Genomic DNA, 18,175 nt, shown 5'->3' with positions numbered 1-18,175 from the left:
GCCGCGGGGAGGGGATGGGGCCCGTGCGGGTCGGGCTCCATCGGGGCTCGGCCCCCCTCCCCCCCCGCCGGACAATGAGTCCCGTATGCTAATGAGAGTCTCGCGTCACTTCCGCTCTTTCTCGGCCGCCATCTTGGCCAGGGCAGGTTCTGGGCAGGAGGGACCCGGCTGTATTGTCTGCAGGGCGCCCGGGACCCCCGCCCCCGCCCGACACCCCCGCCCGGGGTCGCCGCCCCCCCGCCTGCCCGTCCGCCGCCCCCCCAGACACGCGCCCACTGCCCGCCGCCCCCTTTGTCTCCCCGCGCCGCCGGCTCCGCTCCGCTCCGCCCGCCCAGGGACCCGGGCGGCGCCAGGGAGGCAGCGCCGCGCACCCCCGCCCCCCGCCGCGGTGCTGCTACCGCGCCCGCCCCGCGCCGCCGAGGAGCGCCCCAGCCAGGTAGGTGCGCGCGGGTCCGAGCCCACCCCCCGCACACATGTTGCAAAGACTTCCCCGCCCGGGCCCGCGTGGAGGTGCCCCGAGTGCGGCGTGAATGGCCGGGGCTGCGGCGGCGGCGGCGGCGGGGGGGGTGGGCTCGGCGGCCGGGCCGGGCGCGGGAGGGAGGGAGGCCGGAGAGCGCTGCAATGAATGGAACCGGGGGTGCCTGCTGGAAAAGGCGCGATTCATGGCCGGTGCCTGGAGATGGAGTAACGTTCAGCCGGCCACCCCCTCCATCCCGGGCTGCACCTCCTGCAGCCCATTGCTCAGACAAAGACAGGGGAAATAAAGCCCCGCGATGCTGCTTTCTGTCTCTGCCGCCGCAGGGTTCACCCCCCCCATGTCCCCTTTCAGATTGCCTCAGGTGATGCTTGCAGGCATGGTGGTTTTGCAAGAATAAATGCACCCAAGTGTGTGGTCCCTTTTTTCTTTTTCTTTCTTTTCTCCCCCCCCCCTTTTTCTTTGCATTCAATCTGCATTGTTGCTTCTGGTATCTGGCCATGGAAGAAAAATACCAGCCCCCACCCAAAATGCACCGCAGCCAAGTCGGTGGTGAGGAGAGATGAGGGTTGGAGTCAGTAGGGGGCGCATTCTCTACACCGGGTAAGGCTGCTGCAGAGAGGGGGAAGGGCCCCAGATGCACAGAGAGGAGCTGCCACACAGCGCCTTCTACAGACCTGGGAAAACGGGCCTGGCCCTGAAGCTCAGTTGCTCTTATGAGCTGACAACAGCCTAGCGCAGGGTTTAGCAAGTGGAGCAGTGATTTAAAAAATCTGATCGCTTCATTTTTTGTTTTCTTTTTTTGAAATTGCAGCAGTCAAAGTGTGTTCTTGGCATTGCACCTGAGTTTCCCTTGCCATCCTTGGTACTGCTTCCTACTTAATACTTCCATTCAGTTCATAGGGGTGCGTTGACTCTGCCCACTTGACTCAACTGTTAGCACTTCTGAAGTTGACAAAATACTTGTATTCAGAACTTATACAGATGAACTGGGGAATTTGAGAGAACAAGAGCATGTGCAGGATTTCTGCCTCTTTACGAGGCTTGCATACTGAACTCCATGGAGAATGTAGTAATTGTATAAAAACTTGATCATGGCTTGTGGTGCCATCTGCTTTATAAACTTTGCATGGCTTTTTCACACATTCTGAATGCATGGCAGTAGCGACGTAGAAACTTTAACAATATGGTGTGTTACTCGAGTGCTGAATGCTTTATCTGTAGACCGACTAGGCAACATGCTGGTTGGACTCTTGGAATTCACTAAAGTTTTGATTTTTTTTTCTCCCCCTCCCTCCCCCCCAAACTTGGTAATTAAACTTTTTGACAAAGGTTTAAGAAAGAGGTTCTGAATATTTTAGGGGAAACTACAACGCATGATGCTTCTGCCAGCCTCACACTTTCAACTGAATATTGGGTATTTTGGTTTTTGTAGAGGAAAATATGCACTTGAGGAAAAAAGGATGAGATGTCGCCACATGTGCAACAGAGCATGGCCCATGTTATTCAGTAAGAATGAATTTACCTAGCTGCTTGGTAGCAGTAAACCTGTATTATGTGTGGGCAACCTGCATTGTTTCCTGTTCTTGGGTCTCAGCTGAACCATCTGGAAAAACTGAACTTTCACTCTGGGAGGATTGTAATAGTAACAGCCAAAAGGATTCACTGGCAGTTACCTTCCTTCCAGATGAGGAAGATAGGCCATCTCCTCAAAATTGGTTATCACTTTTAATACAAAACAAAAAGAGATCAATTAATGATCTGCATTGTTCTTGATATATATTTACAGATGTTAGACAGTGATTTGGTATTAACATCCGTGTAGTGGAGTCTCAGTATTAAAAGAAATGACAGATGAGAAATATACTCTGTTGCTACTAAAAATTGCCACTTGAGGCTGATTCATTGTAACACGGTTGTTAAATCTTTGTTGAAGATGCTTTTAGTGCACACTAAGATAAACTTCAGTCAGAACAGAGGAGGTGTTATTTTTTATGCCCAGTCAACATATATCTATACTTGAATATTAAGTGGAACGTTAAAATGTGCAAGGAAAACTAACAGTTGGCTTTTATTAGACATACAGGTTATGAATATAATATAGTGCTCGGTGTTTTGGTGAGTTTTACTTCAGATTTACTTTGGAAAGTGTGTGCAGTACAGAAGTAAAATATAGCAGATCATGAGTTCAAAACCAAAATTGCTAGGAAGATTCTGTAATCTTTAGTGAGACTAAGAAGCTTCTCAGTATGTGTAATACACAGTACCATTTGTCAGAAGATGTCCCTTGGCATTTCTGAATTTGGTATTAACCACTTCCAAGGATGCTTTAAAACACTTTAAGCAAACAAATAATTGAAGGACCTTCAGCTAAACAACTTAACTATGTACTTTCTGAAATGGGTTCTCTGGGTTATGAACTGGCTCTTAAATTAGAAATTCAGTCAGCTTTAACCCTTCTAAATCAGTGCTGGTATAAACCCACTTGATAAGGTAAGTTGTGCTTCCCATCATGCTAGCCTGGATAATGGATAGTCGTTCCCTCCAGTTTTAGCTCTCCATAGTCATTGAAAATATTGAAACTGACTATTAAAATGTCTATAAAGCAGTGTTTCTGAAATGTGTAACCATGTCTCAGCAACATGGGATTGTCAGATTAAAAGGAGTACATAACAAATCTAAAATGTGCATTTTATGACTTCAGTGGTGAAGGTGGCAGCTGGCTTGCTTGGTACAAAGGAAAAAATGGAGTAAATATTTGGTTAGAAGAAGACACAAGAGACTTCGCTCTTTGTTTTCACTCATTTTTTGTCTTTGGAAAAATAACAGCAACTTACCTTGCAAAGAACTCAGAAAGACCATAGTTAAGTTGAAGTGTTTCTAACACTATGGATTCCTATTTTGGATTCTTATTTTAAATCCCTGGTCTTATCTTGTGAATCATGTTTGCACACCTAACAGTGCTAACATTATGTGGCATCCCTGAAAGCATCTCAAAGCACCCTGATAAAGAATCACTGCTGTAAATTAACAAGTCTCTGTCCTCTTGGAGGCTCAGATCAAGTGTAGAGTAGGAAGATTGGCAGTATGCAAGCATCAAGTAAGTAGATCTGGTCTGCATTTTATAGAGGTGAAGCTAATTTCCCCACTTAAATATTTGTGAAATCAGATTTAGAGAAGGAACAACACTGAGGCTAGGCATACTGAGATTAAACCATTATTATCTTCACCAGGATCTGAAATCTCTAGAACTTTAAATCAGATGCCAAAAGCGAAATTTAGTAAATAACTATGCTGCTTACAGTTGTTAAAACAAAGCCGTGCTTTACTAGAAGAAGCAGTGTGTTTGTTTGACTCAGCTTCACAGCATCTGTATAGACCAGGTGCTTAGACCAATTATTAGACCAATCTAATACCTGATTGAATTGGCTTTAGCTAAAAGCACCAAAAAGCCCCACTAAAGCACCTGATCTATACAGACGTCAGGTGAGTTGGGTCCAGCTAACATGCAGCCTCTTCCGGGCATGCGCTGGGCTTGGTGTGGGAGGGCACTGAGTTTATAGTAAAGCGCCATTTGGTTTTGTGTTTGTTTTTTTTAACATCTGCAAGGAGCCTATCTGACTTTAAAAAATGTGCTCAGTTGGTAGTCGCTGGCCTTAGGATACTTAAGCCCCATCCTGATGGGTGGATAGCAGATAGTTGGTTCTCCCCACCCCTTCCAATTTTTAGCGTGGTTGGGATGGTTTTTCAGTGATGCTGTACTCTGAATGCTCATTAAGATTCAGCTAACATGCTGATTTGAAAGACTTAGCAGGCCTTGTTGGACTGCATCTAAACAAGCATTCGGAATCCTTTTCAGTCATGCTAACTTGAGCCTGATCTACACTCTTCACTAGGGTGCATGGTTTTTTGTTTTGTTTTGTTTTTTACAGGTATAATTACATTTATTATATAATCATGCAATCCTAGTGTGGATGTAATACCTATATACCTGTATACTTGCCTTGGAATAGCTTTCCAACATATGGGAGAAAAGAACAAGCTGAAGCAGTACAAGCACACTTACACAAATATATAGTTGTCAGTGCTAGGTGGGATTTACCTAGCTACCAGTGTAGTTAAAATTTCTACAACTTGTGTGTAGACCAAGTTAACTTGACTGAACCAGTGTAACTGAAAAAGAATATCCCTTCTGCCAGGGAGGATATCTAAATCAATGTCTTCATTTTGAACTTTCAAGAGAGTCCTCATTTTGGTATAAGATACCTGAAAATGAGCTCTAGATTAAAATAAGGAAAGCAGTTTCAAAGAAGGTATGGTTTTTATTTACCAGCCATGGGGACATATGTTGAAAGGAAGAACTTTACATTGTTAACGTTATTATAGTTGGGAGTTAAAGCCCAAATTTGACACTCACTATGTTTTATCATAGCTTCACATAAATTGCTATTTTGACTGTCTAGCTTATAGTTTAAAATAAGAGTGAAACAAATGCCATATTCCTTTGTACTGAGTCACCTTCAGTTATAATTCTTATAGCCTTAGTTTTAAAAACACTCAGCATTAAAAATAGTTTGGATGAAAACTTGTATTGGCTGAGTTCTAAACCTGTGCAGGTGAGTGTCCCTGTGAACACATTAGACTTGGGATTCTTGACTGACCAGGCCAGTCTGCAAAATGTGTATTTATTTTTATATAATTTTAGCTATTACCTTAATAATAGTTTGTTTTTCAATAGGTTCAGTAAACCCCTTGACCACAGAGATTAAAGTTGTGTGGGTGCCTCACAGCAATCCAGCCAATTGTTTAAATATTGGGGGACACTTGTCCATCTGTGGCCTCTTTATTCTCTCTCAGCTGTCCTTCAGCCTGTGACCTCCATCTCTTCTTTCCTTTACTGCATCTTATCTGTTCTGTTTGTTGATTCCACAGCTGTGATGTGACTTCACAGCTAATAGTTCTTTACTACTATCACTGGGCCAAGTAATACTGTTTGGTACATCCAGTGAGGTGGGGCGAATCTGACTCCTTAAAACAGTCTTTTGGTTACTTAGAATTTAAAATACTTTTTCATTAAATAGCCAGAACTGGGTTTATGCCTCTTCATTTGTTCTGCTGTTGTTACTGCCTTGAAGCATTTGAATATCAAAGGTTCTCAAGTCAGTCCAAAGACAGGACTTGCTGAAGTGGGGTTGGTACTAGAATCTAGTCAGGGACATGGTGAACTTGGGAACTGTCCTGAGGCAGAAAGGTGGAAGAAAGTAGAAATATATGATGAGATAAGGTCATGTATAAGTTTTTGTTCGAAGGTTCCCTCAGTCCCATAATGATGGCATTTATGCTTGAAGTGCATGGAGTGTTAGGGGAAGAGAAGCTGAATCAGATATTCCTTAAGTATTTAAAATGAAAAAATAGCTTATTAGTTATGATGCTAACCAATGGCTAGATCTTACCAATTTAATATTTGATGTATGCAGGGATAGGGACTAGATTATAATGTTCTTCAGGGTCTTAGAGAAAGTATGTAACCTTATGGTGAGGTGGTCTGCCAACTCACTGTTTACCAGTACACCAAGTAATGTGTCTTACTGGCTTGGACATGCATAATCACAAAAAGATTGATTGCATATTTTTAAATCTGTATATATAAAATGTATAAAAGCTTTTGTGCCAGTTTGTGACATTATAAATGTCTCTAGGTTCTTCTGGATCATACTAACTGAGACTAGTTTTTTTGCATTGGTTCAAACAACCTGCATAGATTCTGTAGTATCCTCGTGCTTAAATTTCTAAAATGTATTTTTGCCTTGGAATTTTTCATGATTATTTTCAACCAATCCAGATAAGAAGATGTTTTGGAAAGTTTGAGGGGTTTTCATTCGGTGTCCTTTTTCTTTTCTTAGTCATCCAAATATATCACGGCATAAGAAAATGACATGCATTGTGCTTGTGATAATTTGAGACCTGGATTTCAGAGACGTCTTTTAAAAAAAAAAAAAGGTACAGCCAGCTGAGAATAGCTTACTGAGCATGTGTAGTATGTGCTGATTTCACAGCAGATGATGATGTATAGACATACATCTCTTGATACCTTAAATGATCAGATAAATAAGGTATTTAAGTTGCGGCAGGTGTGGAAGGCTATTCTGGGCCACTGATGCTTATAATTTCAAGGTTGTGTGCATAAGTATACTGTGACCCAGAGGATGGCCATGATTGGAAATTAGTTTCCAGGATTCAGCAGAAAGGTTGCTAGGCTGGCTAGGAAATCCCTGCTTCTCTGAAATTCCCAATTTGCAAATAAACGTAATTCCTGCTTTATATCGTGAAGCATGTGTACTGGCATACATAAGCACTCTAATTTAAAAAAAAGATGAACCTAAGTTAATGTGGCATTTTGCATTTTTAAACACAGGGCAGGAAATTCAAAGTTACGGTTCCCAGAGCAATCCAAACGTGGCCATGCTGCACTGTTTTTTCAGACACAAAAATTAACTTTGTATAATGCTATTTCATTACCTAGCAGCATTTGATAAGGAAAGAGTTAATTCCCTTTCAGCTATGCAGTTAGTATTCACACCCACCAGATGGAGCTTCTGGCACCCGTGGAAAATTCCAGAAATCAAGCAAGAATGAAAAGTGTGTGAGTGACTTAGAAGATCCCTGTCTGCTGGGCTGCAGAAAAGATTTTTAACCTAAAAAAAGGAATAGAGAGCAAGAAATGTCAGTCCCACTGGTAGACTTCCCACTTGCTGGAGCTCTGGTTGTCTTCCATGGGAGTTCTTCCTGGATGGTGGGAGGCAACCAAACATGAAGCTAGACTGTGAGCCTAAAGAGATTAGAGATAAACTGGGAACTTCTTCAGCATTCACTGCATACTACTGTTTCTGTGGTCCTAGGCATGCTGCATTACTCTGCCTAAGCACTTCTTCCTGCCCAGGGATTTTTTTTTTTTATAAGTGTTCTATAAAACCACTCTGTAGATGAACTCCCCACCCCTCTCCCTCAAATGGAGTATATGCTTGGTTATATAACCGCAATAAGGAGAGAAAGGAAAACTCAGTGTTGGGTTGGGAAACAGTGCAAACAATTACCTTGTTTTGGGAGCAGAACTTGATTTTTTTTAAAAATTGGGTTTCTGATAGGTTACTATTGCAAATAATACGGGTTTAATTTTTTTTAATTGCCATTTTTGGAAGGGTTTCTATAATAATGATGAAGCTGATGGGGCTGGGCAGCAGGGCTTCCACATAGATTACTGAAATCTCTCTAGATGCTCCACTGGCTTCATACATTTTACATTGTTATCTTTCTCAGAAATGTTAGGTATTGATAAAGCACAGAAAATTGTTAGCAGGAATGTAACATCTCTTCCCCTGAAGCTTACATTCCTCTAAAGTCACTAGCATGGTTTCAGTCCTGTTGTGAATGTAGCATACCAGCTGTAAGTTAAGGCCATCAGACTATTGGGATTTGTCCTCACTTCGGGTAGCTTGAGAGACCTCAAGTATTGCTTCTAACATGGCTCCTGGATGCTTAAGTCTAGGTTAAGGGATATTTAAACATAAGATAGCTGGCGCATCAGGACATACTGGTGAAAGTTCAAGTGCTGTGGATACTTGGGCTAATAATGCTGCTGTCTTAAAAAAAAAAATGGTTGTATGAGCATTGCATGCAAAATGTTAAGAAACAGCCTTCTTCCCAGATTTCTAGCTAAATTGACAAAGTGGAGTATTAGTGGTTTCACTTCCCAGATATGTTAGTCCTGGTGGGTGCTCAACATCTCTGAAAGTTAAGCTAAAGAAGTGTTAATGGGGAGGGTGGAAGGATGGAGCCTAATAGAAGAAAAAGAAGTGTTCGGTATAAAAAAAGGAAGGCTGTGGCAGGAGTCAAACACTTCTGTTTCTCAGCATGGGGAGAGCAGCAACTCAGGATCTGCACTTACCTTCTTGGGGAAGGTTCTTGTTTCTTCCTTTGCTGTTTCTTCCCAGTTCTTGTGGCTTGAATTCTCTCCCTCTGATGTTTCTGATCCTGTTGTTTTCCTTCCTTTTTTCTTCTTGGCTTCCTAGAGTCCGTTTTTCACCATCTGCTTTTCAGACCTTCTTGGCTCAACTGACGAGGAACCTTCAGGTCCCGCAGTTCTGGCCCTTGTCTGGTGGTAGGACTCACCACCCATTCTCCTTGTGTTGTGAATAGGATATAAGGCTGAGTAGTCTTCAGGTCCAACAAGGAATTTTTACTGCTGTGAGAACCAAAGAGTAATACTTTTGGATGTGTTTGTTTAAGAATCTCAACCATTATGTTGCATTATCATAGTCTTTTATGCAATCTTCTTTCATGGCTGGCTTCTTAGAGCATGTTACTGTGCATAAAACTTAGGGTCTACTTCCGAAGACCCAGTATTTCAAATGCACATGGAATAGTGGTGCTAAAAAAGCGGAGTAGCATAGAAAACTAACATTCTTGCTGCACTGAGCTAAAAAGCATGCAGCTGCTGCTGGTTGTTCTGATACATGCTATATATGTGCTTCACGTTTGAAACCAGTAATACTTTAAATTGGAATAAAATGTTCATAAAATGAGATTCTACTTTTGGAGAAAATGTATTCTTTCTTTCTAAATGGTTCAAAAATGTTGATGTTTATTCAGAATCTGGTCTTTGGGGTTTGACTTGCTAGAAGCTGATAAAGACTGGAAGTGCCTCATTATGCCCTGTGGTCATGTCTTCTGCAGGCTACTGGAGTAACGGTCACCGATCAGCTCCCTTATGATGTTAGTCATCAGCAGTAGGGAAGTCTGGATATGGACAAACAAACAAATTAGTGATCTAAAAGAACCCAGGGAGTCGGAAGCTCCATGGTGATTGTTTTGTCTGTGTTCTTGCCCCGCTCTAAGTTAAAACTAAACCACAATAACTTTATATTTTCTCACTGCAGTTTGTTTGTTTGCTTGTTTGTTTATAGCCTAGAGTGAGGTTTCAGATGGGAGATTGGGACAGGTGATAATTTGGATTTGACAGAAATGGCGAGGACTCTTTCTGTCCTTTCTGTTGGAGAAAAAATACTCCAATATAGAAGAGAAATTAAACTTCCTCTAGTAAACAGGTTCCCTCCCTGCCGACCCCCCCCCCCCCAAAAAAAAAACAAAAAACAACCCAAAACCAAATAACTTGCCAACCATCCTAATCTTCTTTAGTGGCAGAGAGATGACCAGTCAGTATGTGAAAATACTTGAAACATATATTTTTACTTCAGTACAAATGTTCTTAAAACAATACAGATGTCATTGTCATTTTTACCTTGGGAAACAGTAAATTGATCTATATCAGCTCATTAAAGTCTTTTTTTCCATTAATAAGGGAAGGTAAACGTAGTCCAATATGGTGTGGTGGGTTAGTATGCCTGTTAAGCTGCTGCTGTTAAAAAGTTTGAAGTCCATAAGGCTACCAGCTGGATCAACAGTTTAAAAGCCAATTAATTTTTCTCTCTGGATTTGTATGAGAAATCTTGTATCTTTTTCTTTTGTCTTTTTTTTTGGATGCTTTTGGAAATGTTGGATTTGCTTACCCGTTTCCTTATATTGAAGTTACATGCCTAAAATAGAAATTCCTTGAAGCTTAGGCAAATTAAAGATGTAATAAACTGATTATAGACTCATGGTTTCATTGCCCGAAACAATTCAAATCCAAGTAGTAGCTGCCATGAACCTGAATGACTCTATCTGAATCCTGTCCCACAGAATGCGTTTCAGCAGAGATATGGCTGCTGGTTGTTTCTCCTTGGGCTATGTGATTGCCCAAGATCTTGTAATCTAATATGGGGCTGTAATTTTGTGGGAACTGTCCTAGGGGGAAAAAACTTCATCAGGAAGTCTCATGGGTGGAACTTCACCAGGAATGGATTATGGCCAAAGAGGGCACTCTCATGGGGAAGGTGTTTTATTTTGTATGAGGCTTAAAACAGAGTTATAACCACTTAGATGGCCAAAGATTCCCATGGATGTGAATAGGAGCATTAAACCTAGTATCCTGGTGGAATTCCAACTTGGGTAATTCAGGTGCATCATATCATATATGATTCCCCAGTAGGGTCAAGTTTTTTGCTTAAAATATAAACCTGCTAAAATGTCTTAATGTTGCCAGTTCAGCAAGCATGTTTGGTTTTATGCCAGCAGTAGCTCCATTTCTGTAGTGCTACCTGTATGTATGGTTTGCAATGGGCTTTGGGAGTCCTTTGCTTTGAAACGTACTTTATAAATGTAAGACTGATCCTTATTACATTTCTTATCTCTTGTCTTTAATACTTTGTTTTGTACAGCAGGATATGAGCCTTCTCCTATGTCCGGGCTTTGGCCTCACACAGTAGGTGTAATATAATCGCTGAGGTGGGCGTTCTGCAAGGAGAATTATTTTTGGAGGCTTTTGCATGAAACTTGCCCAATGAGTCTGAGACACCCAAGCACCATTAATTTTGGAGGTAAATGCCTCATAATATGTACTGAATAGAATGGAAAGAGTTGAGACTTGCATTTGGTGACGTATGAGCAAAAAAAAAACTGAAGGGATGGATCTGAATGTTGCTTCAGGAATTTGGCATTTTTAAGCTTAAAGGAACACCAACTTAAAGTCTTGACAAGTGAAAAAATAGTTTAAATAGTTTCAGACAGCACGTGTGAATTGCATCAGGTTTCCTTCATTTTACATTTTGTTTGCCTCTTATGCAAATATATATCCCCTTTTCTGTTGGTTTATAAAGACTTATCCAAACAAAAGGGGAAGATGATTGACAACTCAGGGAATATAGTTCCACTGATTATGTTCAAAATATTGTCATGTGAACAAATAAACTAAGAAAAAAGGATTTATTTCACTTGCATGATAAATGTGGCAAAAATATATATAGAGATGAAAATGTGGTAAAGTTGGGTGTCCCTTTAAGTGAAAATATTCCTTAAAGTGTTTGACCAGGTATTTGTTATTTTTTAAGTCATAATGTAATTGTTTATAGCACTTTGGAAGATTGTAACTAAAATGTTTATAAGAAATATTTTTATCCTGTGTACATGAATCAAGTCTGTTGAAAAGTGGGCTGACTGCTGGGTAATATATAATGGGAGGAAAGGAGGGGGAAAAGGAGGAACCTTGTGGTTAAAAAGGGGAAAGGAAAGATCCTCAGGAATTCCTCTCCAAAAGGATGAGGAAAAAATATTTTTCTAAGTTGGCTAATCTATCCATCTTTTCACTTAAATATCAGTTTCATGTAATACTTGATGTAAGGTTGGGTTTTTTAATAATATTATTGCTGGAAAATACAATTATTGGTGAAATTACAAACTTAATATGCACTATAAAGTTACAGTGAATAAATGAAGTTTGAGTTAGTAAACAACAAAAAATGTAGTGCTGGCTTACTGCCAACAAAGAAATAAAATCCCTTAAAAATTTGCAGTTGTTAGATTGCATTTATTATGCTGATCCTATAGCCTGATTGCATCCTGGTTGTGTGTAGAGCTATTTCTTAAGATGTATTTTTACACTTGGGACAAACAGCTACCTAGTAGAGAGAGAACTAAAAGGAGAGAGTGTATGTAGGTAGGCGAAATAGCACAGTTGCTTAATAGAAATATGTGTATAATAGGGTAACATCTTAGTGTGCAAAATTCAGAATATAGAAGACAATGGTTTCCCTGTTATTTTTTAATTACATTACTGTGGATGTTTATAATGAACCAGCTTTCAGATTGTGTACTGAACAAGGAAAAGATTTTTTATCATCAAGATAATGTCCCACAAATGAAACAGAATTTAGTTGGAGGTATCAGCTACTGGCTTTATATTATGCTTGGTTTGTTATGCTAGACCACCTTTGTGGCACCAGCATTTTTTATTAATTGTGGACTAAGGCTTAACGGGTATTGTAACTATGTTAGGGGAATGTATTATGTGAAATGTGTACGTAATGTTTGCGTGGCAGGCTTTTTTAAACTTGGTGTACAACACTGGGAGGACTTGTGTCAAGATGCCTTAAAATAAATAAGTGGTGTATAACTGTAGAATGTGTTGTACCTTTTAGTTTGACCTCACAGTGCTTTAAAAAAATATAGTAAAGACATCAGATGACTTCCTCTGAAGAGTCTGCAACTGATCTAGCTGGATCAAATATCCACATTAAGCAGGTGAGGTTGCACAGGCAGATGAATGATGGAAGAATAGCTGAAAAGTGGGTTGTAAGTAGAGGGGTGATGCTTGTTGCATAGGAAAAGGGAGGCTGAGCAGGGGCTGTTTGAAATATTGGGCTGTTGTCTGTCTTTCTCTGTAGGAGCTGTTGTGGAACAAAATGGAGCATTGCATGCTGGTTTCCATGAGCTGCACCTCCATGGATAAGGTGAAGGTTAGCAGCAGCTGTATTTTAAAATTCCCTGAGTTGCGTTTAGTTTTAAGTCTGTCTTTGGCATTCACATCTTAAGATAGTAATTTATCTGTCCTTTATGCTATTCTAAATGTGACTAGACATCTACTAGAAGGTCTTTGTTGAACACTCTATGGAAAAAAAAACTTGGGCTACAGCTGCTTTTTTGTAAGAACTTAAAAAAAAAAAAGTGAGAATTTATCTGGAATATGTAAGGACATAGGATAAGGTCTTTCAATACAGTGGCATGACATCTCTCTGTTACAACATTTAAAAGTGCAGGTGTTTAAAATATTCACAATTTAAAAGATTGGATAAGTTGGAAGACGAGTCTTCAAATAAAAAAAAACCCTCTTCAAAAAGTTTGGTTTTATTGGGGGCATTTATTGCAAGCTTGCTATCTGCTTTGCTTCCCAGTGAAATGTCATTTCTTTAGTTTTTATACCTGGTGAATGCTTATGGAAATATTTTCTAGTAAATTAGTCGGGGCTTTTTTTACATTAGTAAGATAAGGTGTTCCTGACATGGCATCAGGGATGACCATACCATGAGTAGGGGGTAGGACTAGCTGATCTCATAAGATCCCTTCCAGCCCTAGTTTCCTGTGTTTGAGCACAGGTGCTTTGTGGGAATCCCAGATATCACAGTTGGGTCGAGAAGTCTGGGCATAGATTTACCCATCTTGCACAGAGGAGCATCAGTCAGATTTTTTAAGAACAGCACAGTTCATAGTCAATGAACTATAAGCATAGTGATAAAATGCTCAAGGTTTCTTTAAGTTTCCACAGCAAAACAAATAGCTGCAGCAGGGAAAGGAAGGATCAAACAGTTGTATTCATGGAAGGAGTTGGACCAGTATATTTGTATCTCTGCAGTGTCACCTAGAAGCATAATTATTGGCTTTCATCTTGTGGCTTCAGTTGTTTTTTTAAGGAAGAATACTCTTTGGAGAAGATGCCCACACAAAAGTATAAATTTAATAAAGAACTTTTAAAATGAATACATGGCATCCAAGAGCCATCTTTTTTTTTTTTTTTTAATTGGGTCTAAAGAGCAGATGTCTCAAGAAATCCATTCATGGGTGGAAGTAGCAGTGAGCGAGTCCACTAAATTAGGTAGAGATTGCGTCTGTATCCTACAAAGTGCATTTTTTGTTAAATCTCTGACAGGGTGTTTCTTTCTGTCCAGCCTTAAGAGGAATGGTTTGTAACAGTCATAAAAATCCCAGCTGTGCTCTTGTGAGCTGGCAAAGGAATTAAGAGTGACTGAGCACTCCAGAGGTCCAGATTGTCCTCCACCTCATCAATTTAAATTCCCAACTGCCTTAAAGCATAGATCCTTTGGAGTAAAGGGATGATGCCATGTGCAAGCTTGTGATGCTTATTTATTCCCACCTTTACACTGGAGGATATTGCAGTCTTTGTTTTTTGCAGGATTGAGCTGCTTTGCTTGGGAGACACTCAAATCAAAGCACTTTCGGGGGGGGGTGTTATATTACTTTTCCGAACTGATGGCAAGTACTAACGTTGTGCGAGTCTGGAATATACAGGAGATCTGAAGTTGATTAAATTCCATCTTGGCATCTTCCAGTTTTTTGTCTTGACCATAAGTGTTTGGGACTAAAAAAAAGTACAGATAAATAAATCTAGGAGGTTTTGGTGCTCGGTTCTGGTTAATTGTAGTTGGGAAACTGAAATTTTCAGCTATAGCAGCCAGCTCAGAAGGTGGTACTTTAATAGTTAAGATCACTGTTCCCCAGGTGGGGTAGGTGTCCCTAGTATCACTGGTACCAAGTAGTCTTGTTGCATTGCATTTTTCTGTAAAATCAAAATACCCAAATTATTTATTGTATACAAGGAATTTTATTACAGTGTTAGCTAATTTAAATAAACAAGCCAAAGAAATGCAAGGCCTGAGTTGTTTTGGGGGGGGCGGGGGGGAGGAGTAAGGGAAGTTGCCTGTTATGACAAGCAACTTGAAATATTGGTTTAACCTGTTGACTACATTCTGCCCTAACACTTTTCTTGACAAAGATTTTGACCACCCTGCTCCCACCATAAAGGCTGTCTGAGTACAGATCATGGGACCATTTGCCTGGATGATACACTACCTCTATGAATTAAAACAATTCTTAGTGTTAGTGTAGGGGTGCACTGATAAAGATTTTTTGGGCTTATACCAATGGCTGACTATTAATGAGCCATATCAGCCAGTGCTGATCCGATTGCCCATATGCAGCCCAGCAGCTTGAAGAGCAGTGTCCAGCTGGTAAGTCTGTTGGGGTATGGGGGGAAAGGGGCATGGGAGGGGCAGATCAAGGCACCTGTGGTGAGGGAGGGAGTGGGGCTGGAACAGGGGCAGATAGGTGCTGCTCAGCTGAGACACATGGACGGCTCCCACTGCTGTATGTACCCCCAGAGGAGAGCTATTGGGAGCATGTGCTCCACAGTCTGTGTGCAGGGCAAGGGTGGGCTGCTGCTGTGGGCTGGGGGCAGGGCTGTGCTATTCCTGGTGTGGGGGGCCTGGGCTGGACTGGGCCACACTTCCAGTGCTGCCACTGCCTGAGTGCAGCCCTAGCCCAGCCCCCACCTCTGGGAAAAGCTTGGCACTGCCCCAACCTGTAGCAGCAGCCTGCCCTTGCCTTGTGCACAGATTGAGGGGGCACATGCCCCCAGTGACTTCCCAGCCCTACTCCCTCTCTCACGCAGGGGCCTTAATTTGCCCCCTTTCCTCCCCTGCCAGCAGGCTTACCAAGCTACTGGACTGGGTATGTGCATGGTGCAGCTGTGCACATGCACGCCGCATTTATCAGCGACATTATTGGCCACATCAGCCGAAATAAGTCTCTTGGCAATAATGTCTATTTTCCTTTTACCAGTGCCAATTATGATATGGACTGATATATCAGTGCATCTCTATGTTCAAGAACTTGTGTTTGCTTCCATGCATTTGGTTTCATTCTGTCACTTTGTCCTTTCATTTTTTTTAATTCCCTAATTTTGCCTGCTTAGATATCAAAATGGCATCTCCTTGTTCTCTTCCTCCTCTTGATTGACTCTTCCTTCCAGCTAGTATATTCTTCACTTCTATTTAGAAGTGAAATGTTAGATGTATGATATGCAGAGATCCCAGAGAGTGAGTGAGTGAAACTGGCGGGGAGAGCTATACAAGTGGAGGAATGGAGAATCATTTCAGTGTTGACATAGAACAGTTGTTCTAAAAAAAATACAATCTCAGCAAGTTTGGTTCCCTGCTAGGCAATTTTTCTTCCAAAAAAAAAAAAATTAGTAAGATTCCTAAATAGAAATAAAATGTTTAAAGATCCAGCCTTAGTCTAGTGCACAAAACAGTGGTTTTCAACCTTTTTGCATTCACAGACCCTTACATTTTGAATGGAGGCACAGACACCTCTGGAAATCTATTGGGTGTGTAGTGACTATAAGTAGATAATTATTGGCAAGCACTGTTAAAATAACAATTATACAATTTTGTAAACATACCATTTTGTCATTCTAATGAGATGATTGAGCTTGCATCATCTTGGCAAAAAGCACATGAAAGTTTGTTAGGATGGGTGACCATTTCAGTATTAGATCTTCCTCAGCATCCAGTTTGTTTCAGTATTTCATTTTTATTGATACTGAGGCTGAAAACCCACCTCACGTAAGTACATAGCTTTCACCTAAGTATGTGGTGGTGAATGTCATCAAGACTTTAACGGCCTTATCTGACAGATTGGGGTACTCCTTTTTTATTTTCAGCCAGAATTGGGCAAGAGGTTCCTGCTTGAATTCGAGTTTCAGTCCCCCTTCACAGGATAACTCGCATAATTGTTCTTCTTTAGCTGGCAGCCAGGACCTAGAGTTGCAAAGGTGTTACATATGCACTCAGTCTCATTGCCCATCTCAGGAAAGTGCTGGCAAAACTGAGATTTGAGCTCCAGCAAGTGTTCCTTGATTTTGCTTTTCACGTCACTGTTCAGTATAGTATCAGCTTGTTTTCAACCAGAAAGCTGTCAAAGATTTCCACTGTGTCAAAGTTCTTTTCTCTTGCTCGAGAAACCCAGAGATGAAGCTTCTTGATGAAAGCCATCAGGTACAGTCCCCTGCATGCATAGGCAACCATTCATCCAGGGATTCGCCATGTCAAACCCTCACACATATTAGATGTGCTGCGAAGATGAAGAGTTGGGGCAGAGACTAAGCTAGTATACGTCCCTGTACCCCACCAGACTTTTTCTTGTGGACTCCTATCAATTTTGTAGAACCTAACTTTTCATTAAAAATGTGCAATTCTTATTGTTCCAAATAAAGCTTTCTTTAAATGTCTCAAGACGCTTCCAATTTTCCCCATGGGAATTCCATCCAAACTGTTATGCAGTTGCTCACTTGCTTTGTCTGTCTGTCTTTGTGCCTCTCCCACACACACACGTGCTTGTTCCAGTCTGTAGATTGATATTGCTGAGTGAGCGGAGGGGCTGCAGCGCTGCAGTGTCACCAGGTTCCGCATGAAGCAGCAGGATGCGGTGGGGCTGCCCAGCTGCATCTGCCTGCTGGCGCTCAGGTGGCCTCTGCCTGCAGGGTGAACTGGAGCAGCAGCCACAGCGTGGGCTCTGCCTGCTGGCACTGGGCTGCCTGCTGCTGGCACCTGAGTGGTCTCTGGCCATAGGGGGAGTTGGAGCAGTAGCAGCAGCACTGGTGGTGCTTTCCTTTTGAGCAAAGCCACCATCTTTACAGCCTTTCGCAGATCCCCTAGATGTGCTCTGCAGACCCCCAAGGGTCCCTGGTCTGAAAACCATTGGCATAAAATGTATTTTTTAAAAATGCATTTTTGCAAATGAGCTCCTTACATGCATAATTAGAGGTATGAAGATAAAAACACTGAAATGTTTAGGTGCACAGGTTTTGGAAGATCATACAGTAATTCTCCATTCTCTGATAGAGCTGGGAGATGTGGTAAGCCATGTTAGTCTGAAGTAAAATTGAAGGCAGGATAGATCTGCATCTTTGACTAACCAGAGTAGATGGTACAAGCTTTCATAAGCTGAAGCTCACTTGATTAGATGCATCAAAGTGGCATAAATTGACACCTTACCAATTATGAGGAGATGGTGTAATTTTGCATTTGTAATTCTTAAATGGCATTATGTTGAAGATTTGCCACAAGATGATTACTTGAGATTAGTCCATTTGCCCAATTTGTGTTCCCTTAGGCAGCAAGGTTAGTTCTCAGATCATAATGTTCTGATAGTTTATAAATTTTGAGTATTTCTGGATGAAAGCCACTACCTTAC

At 41.3% G+C, this 18,175-nt stretch overlaps 1 protein-coding gene across 7 annotated transcripts in view; it reads left to right on the top strand.

The window, feature by feature from the left end:
• Window positions 1-297: 297 nt before the first annotated feature.
• The window catches only part of ADNP (activity dependent neuroprotector homeobox), a 37,186-nt gene continuing 19,308 nt past the window's right edge, over window positions 298-18,175 (top strand). The window contains exons 1-3 of one of the 7 annotated variants that reach the window (XM_090020653.1): window positions 1,934-1,984; window positions 10,792-10,950; window positions 12,793-12,858. Coding sequence is in view for 3 of the 7 variants with exons in the window: in XM_090020649.1 (XP_089876775.1) it covers window positions 10,914-10,950 (37 nt within the window). In the remaining 4 variants the exon portion in view is untranslated. Of the gene's footprint in view, window positions 437-1,933; window positions 1,985-10,791; window positions 10,951-12,792; window positions 12,865-18,175 lie in introns of those variants that run through there. The other 6 variants (XM_090020652.1, XM_090020649.1, XM_090020648.1 and 3 more) reach the window with 6 other exon arrangements.

The sequence above is a fragment of the Crocodylus siamensis genome, chromosome 10 (genome assembly GCF_052110815.1).
Source record: "Crocodylus siamensis isolate JL-2025a chromosome 10, ASM5211081v1, whole genome shotgun sequence".
Lineage (NCBI taxonomy): Eukaryota > Metazoa > Chordata > Crocodylia > Crocodylidae > Crocodylus > Crocodylus siamensis.
The sequence above is the reverse complement of the archived record's forward strand: the minus strand, read 5'-3'. Positions and strand labels throughout refer to the sequence as shown.